The sequence below is a fragment of the Penicillium diatomitis genome, assembly GCF_028827545.1.
Source record: "Penicillium diatomitis strain IBT 30728 chromosome Unknown utg000003l_segment0_segment0, whole genome shotgun sequence".
In the NCBI taxonomy this organism is placed as follows: Eukaryota; Fungi; Ascomycota; class Eurotiomycetes; order Eurotiales; family Aspergillaceae; genus Penicillium; species Penicillium diatomitis.
The window spans coordinates 1,240,973-1,246,972 of record NW_026623175.1 but is presented as its reverse complement, the minus strand read 5'-3'; the positions used below and the strand labels follow the sequence as shown (position 1 = coordinate 1,246,972).

The following is a 6,000-nucleotide window of genomic DNA, read 5'->3' as shown; positions in this document are numbered from 1 at the left end:
GCGTGCGTTGCCTTGCTTCCTTCTCTGCCAGAGTCAATTGATGAACTCTCAGCTCTTCTCGACCAACCAGACAACACCATGGAGTGCCCTGTGTGGGAGGGACAGTGGCCAGCCTGACACACGTGCAACGACCAGGCAGATCCAGGGGTTGGGCAAGAGAGCGATGAAGTGCAAAGGAAAGAAGACCCTGGGGCCCGACGTGACCAGCATTGACTGGGCCTGGGCTCTACACTTCAAGAACATTTCAACAGTCCATGAGAGACACCGGTGTCGAGACCATGTCACCTCAAAGAGGAATGAGTACTATATGGACATGCGACCTAGAACAAGGGCGATTTGACATCCTCGACTCCGCGACGGATGACGTCCTCGAGGCGCCAACGAGGGGGTGTGGGCTGGGCACCGCGTGAGCTTACCCGATCCTTGTCGTTGACTTCGGGCGAGTGCTCGTTGGGTGGGATAGCGCCACCAGCAATACCGGTAGAGAACTTCAGTTGCAAGACGTTGCCGATCTCATCACAGGCCGCAAGCACCCGATCCAAGTCCTCCTTTGTATGGGCAGCCGAGACGCAGAAACGCGCGCGGGATGAGACCAATGGAGTCGCGGGATAACCAACGACCACAACGGAGATCTTGCGTCGGAGCATCTCATGGGAGAATGCTGGCATCTTTGCAGGGTTGAAGAGGAGCACGGGGATGATGGGTGAGTCGTCATGGCCATAGACGATAAATCCGAGGCGTTTCAGGCCAAGACGCAGGTAGCGGGAGTTGAATGCCAATCGCTGTAATCGCTCCTCGCCCTGTCCGGGGACGAGTTCGCCGCTGATAATACGGAGAGCGGAAGAGATCTGCATCAGGACCGCGGGCGCAATGGCTTCGCTGTAAAAAATGCCAGAATTGGTGGCACGAAGCTTGTCGATCATAACCTTGTCCGCGGCAATATATCCGCCGTTGGCACCGAAGGATTTGGTCAAGGTACCCATCAGAATATCAACCTCAGCGGTATCGATTCCGAAATAGTCACAGACACCGCGGCCAGCTGGGCCAACGGCACCAATGGAATGGGCCTCATCGACAAACAAATTGAACTTGTATCGATGCTTCAGGGCAACGAGACCAGGAAGATTGCACATGGAGCCTTCCATGGAGTAAAGACCCTCTACCACCACCAAGATCTTCTTCCATGGACGGTGTGTACGGGGTTGACCCTGGGAGATGGCCTCACGAAGCTTGAGCTCGAGGTCCTTCATGTCGTTGTGCTTGAACATCGCAATGGACGCACCCGAGAGTCGAGCACCGAAACGAATCGAAGCGTGATTCAGCTCATCGGAGATCAGAAGATCACCCTTACCAACCAAAGCAGGGAAGACGGTCGCATTAGTACCGAAGCCCATGGAGAAGACCATGGACGATTCCTTGCCCACAAATCGAGCGATCAAATCCTCGACCTCGACGTGAAGATCTTGAGTTCCGCCCTCTGCGCGTGTGCTGGGGGTGGAAATTCCGTACTTGCGAACCGTCTCTTCGGCACTGTCGGCACAGGGACCCTCAGACTGGGCAAAGCCAAGGTAGTTGTACGAGCTCAGGTTCAGGGTGTCAGTGAAGGTGCCCGTCAGGTGGAAGTGCACGTTATGATCGTCGGTCGCGCGATCAATCAAAGTGATCATACGGCCGGGGACGCCGGTAACAGGGCGCTCAAAGCAGTCGTTGATGCGCAGTTTCAATCGACGGACGTAGAAGTTGTCAAAGTCGCTATTCAGCGCACCGTAACCATCACGAGGCTTCAAGTGTCGATAGTTCTCTTCACGGAAACGTTTGCCAAAGAAATCGCGAACGTGGCCGAAGGCAATGAGAATCAGGTAGCTGATGTAGGTGGTAAGAAGGTAGTAATAGGGAGGCTCGTCCATCACTGGTTCAGGAAAGTCACCGCCAGGGTGTCGACTGGTGTAACGATGGCTTGGATGACCAATGACACCGAATTGGGCATGGGCTTTCGCTTGTCGGCGTGCCTCCTCCGGAGAGGGAGGCTGAAAGAGAGTAGTCGGCATTTGCTCCGACGCGGGATTATCCGCCATCGCAGTTGACAGCGAGATGGTCGGTAGAGACAGAGATGCCGAACTGATCGGCGGAGAGCTGCTGTGACTGTTGGCTCCGGCGAACTGTGAGCCTGTTGACAAGGGCTGGTTGTCGTGTTTCTTAGGAGAGGATGAGAATAGGAGGGAAAAACGATTCGTCTTGGTTGAGGGCGCTTTAGTTGCAAGGGCGCCCTTTCCCGTGGTTGGTGAGAAAGACGGTGGGCTCGAGGAGGTGTCGTTGGAGGAATTGGTGCTGAACCGGCGATGCATCGCAGAAGGCAGTCACGAGGCAGAGCTGGGTTTTCTTATCGACAAGCTGGAGGGCAAAGGGCCGTCGGAAACACGTCTACGTCCGCGGCTCGAAATGGATGATGCCGATGATGGGGCTGAGAAGCGGAAGGAGGTCGTATTAGTAAGTGGAGTGCAATTGATTCTCGACACGGACACAGCACAGGTCTATAATTGGCGTTTATTTTGCCGAGAGTGGTGTCGATGTCGATGTCGATGGCACAAGCGTGGACGTACGAGAAGAAAACGGAGAGTGAAGGGGCTCAGAACATATAAGGGTTCCTTGGAACGCACCTTAAAGTTGACGTCGCGATTAGCGGATCCGAAGACCTCCGGTGCAGGGCGTGGAATTTCCGTTGTGGCTTTGGCACGTGGAAAGAGGAAAGTTGATGGTAGACAGCAGGAAGAGGGCACAGGGCCCAGAAAAGCGACAATTCAGTCACCTCGTCTCTCTCAATCGCAATCACTTCAACAAGGACTGTATCGCGACAGGGGGAAGAGGATGAGAAGGATAGTTAGGGGGTGCGAGAGCCGGCGAGAGATCGTAGGTCAGCACTCACCAGTCTAGACGAGCCCCGATCATCATGCAATGTGGATGCCAATCTCCTGGTATCGAAACCAAACGTGGCTGATACAGGCACAACAAATGCAAACCCACTAACCCACAGTGTCCCACGCAGAGTCTGGGCGGGAACTCGATGGAGCTGACTCAGCTGTGACTGTTACATTACACATCAATACCTGAGAGGAACTTGGAAGAGTTTTTTTTTCTTTTTCTTTTTCCTTTTCCTTTTCTTTTTCCTTTTCTTTTTCTTTTCCACTTCCCCTTGTGTTCTCACCTTTGCGGGATGAGACTTCAAGGGTCCCACTTCTTGCGATCCTGCTTGTACCTGATCGCCTCCAAGCCAAGTACATTAATTACTTAGCTTGAATCTGGATGTCAGTGCTTCAGCTCAATCTAGATTTGGGATGTCGGTCCAGTGTCTACTTCTAGTGTCCACTTCTTTGGTGGTTGCACTGATCTGCTTAATCTGTATCTTGGACCTCGCTGTGTGTGCCAGGAGATATTACCTATTCTTTAGATACGGGCTCATCAGCTGTCTCCTGAGATTGCGACAATCACATACTTGCTCTCTTGTATATGTCACTTTTGACGCTGTGAAGTTCGACTCTTGTGGGATAAATACATCTGATAAGGCCTAAATTCTTTAAGTTGGTGGCAGCGAGCAGGACATTTCGCAATACTGGGGAATATCAGAACTCGTCTTAGAACTGGGTAGATCTTCCATTCTTGCTGTACATGCCCGAAAGCCTTCACTTCTGCAGTCGGGTCGTGTGCAGTCTACACCCGTGTACACTTAACAGTCAGACAGGAGCTAGAGGTTTTCAGGTACGTACTACCTTACATGCTATGTAGGTTCATTCCATGGGCGAAGTCCTGCCTGCGCCTATACTCGGAGAGCGCGGTCAATCAATATTGGCTTACATAGCTTCTCCATGTCAGCGTAGTGAGGTTTATACGTGTAGATGCTCATGCTCATCGATGGGGTGGTAGGTACTTCCTCTGTTATGCAAGGGCTGGTAGATTAGTGTAATTCTCAAGAATTGTTGGGACGGACTACCTACATTGTCAGCTCTTGACAAGGAAGGAATCCAATCAACCAGGGTGGATGTAAGGCTGACTAGTGTGCGGTTTGACAGAGACAGGTGTTCGTCTCATTCTATCTGCGAAATACGAAATAAATAATCCTTCAATATGGGCACGCACTTCACTTAACACTCCACGCTCGCCCGAGGCCGACGCAGGTACAATCAAGCCACACTTGTCGGGATTCGGGAGTGACTTGATTTTGGTGCTGGAGCGATTTACCGATCGGCTCCGATGAATGTCCGACTCCGAGCTGCCCAAATACTAAATTGATGGAAACATCCAGTCGTCGACTCGTCAATCGTCATTCAGTCATGACGCGGTTCTTCAATTATCGTGGGGTCTACGTAGGCTTGAGGCTTACGCATGACTATATGATTTTTCCAATTTTCTGGCTGCGATTTCTGCCTACGAAAAGCAAGTGGATACCATTGCAGGTGATCTTGCTGAATTTGGGGCTTTACATGGATGCTACTGTACATGTGGTAGTATGACAGCTGCTGCAAGTTATTGTGCTTTCGTGAGGACTGTGTCAGTGTATCTGTCTGACAAACTGCCCAGGAACATTGAAAAACTGACTCGGGCATCTGGGTCCATCATATCACAGATTCGCATAGTAATGCACTGTACGTCAACTACACACGACATTCAACGTCGTCGTAGTCGCCATTCGTATACAGTAGGTGGCGCATTTCAACAACAGCCTCCATTCAGACCACCTATGTAGTCACGTATGCTTAGGTAGGTGCCTGGTACGTTAGTGCGCAGGATCGCCAAAGTGTGGCGTTCCCATCGGATCACGATCGATCCAGGCCTGCTACTCGCGTAAGAATACCTTACACGATATTCATACAGTAGTACTGTTAGTACATATGGATGACGGCCAACTCAGTGGGTCACAAGGAGACAAGGCTTGTCAAGCCTGTCTCTTTGACTGACGAGACTCTGTAGATAATTCTAGCACACGTGAAATCTTCCGATGCGAGGTCTTCGCAGAAGAGGCAACAATACTTCCAGCGCTGTAACTTACCTACGTGCCCACTTCATGTGCTGACCAGTGACAACCGATGGATCTGGCTATGTTGGATCTGGCTATGTTGAGGGGTATGGTGGGCATCGAGCCATGCAGTGATCTTCTCAGCCGAACCAGAAAAGAATGCAGCCATCGTCAAGGCTTCGAACATTAGATCTACGATATGCCTGGCTTGTCAACTTTGATATTTCAGTGGGCCGATATCAGCGAGCACAGGCATAAAAAGCGGTGGTGGTGGTGTTGTACATATCCAAGAAGGAGGCCTCGGTGTTTTGGAGACGAGCAATGATGTCAGCAGTACAAGAAGTAGCAAAGGTTGTGTCTAGGGATGTGGCTATGACGGAATCGATAGCATCACAGGCCTTGATTCAGAAGCTGCGTTTCTGCTTCGTTACCTCCAAGGATTGCTATTCTAGCATTGTTCTCAAATACATCATGAGAGAACTCCCGCCGTTGCATTGGACACGACCCAAAAGACGCAAACGGCCGAAAGGTCCAGACCGTCTTGCCTGAAATGTGAGGCAAGAGAAACCGTTTAGTCCCGCCGTTCCGCCCTTATTCCCGCTCGGAGGATCTTTTGCAGATGGTCATAACTAGGGCCTGCGTCAAGTGGCAGCTATCTCATATAAAGAAAGACCATCAACAAGAGGGTAGAACTGCATGGTCTCACTAGAGCACATCAACTCACCATTCTTAGTGGTCTGTGTTGTAGAGAAGAGAGACCGCCGCGATACGGTCGAGGTGTGCTGTTTTCTGACTCTACCCGCAGAGCCGCGGACGCGGACATTCGTCGGCAAAGTACCCGATTGATGCCGCCCCTGAATTCGGCGCTTGTTTTCTTGTTGGGGCGAATTGCTTTCAGATATTGTGACGATCTCCCTGCCAATAAGGGTCCACCCTAACATTTTCCGCTTTGGCCCGGTGCTACCAGAGCCCAGGAGGAACAATACTCCCTG

At 51.4% G+C, this 6,000-nt stretch overlaps 1 protein-coding gene across 1 annotated transcript; it reads right to left on the bottom strand.

Moving 5' to 3' along the window:
• Positions 1-320: 320 nt before the first annotated feature.
• Positions 321-2,345, bottom strand: lcb2 (putative serine palmitoyltransferase 2; the record flags this gene model as incomplete). The annotated part of the gene is made up of 1 exon (XM_056932263.1): positions 321-2,345. The coding sequence occupies one exon, from the start codon at positions 2,343-2,345 to the stop codon at positions 321-323; it is 2,025 nt and encodes a 674-aa protein (XP_056792222.1).
• Between the last annotated feature and the right edge of the window lie 3,655 nt (positions 2,346-6,000).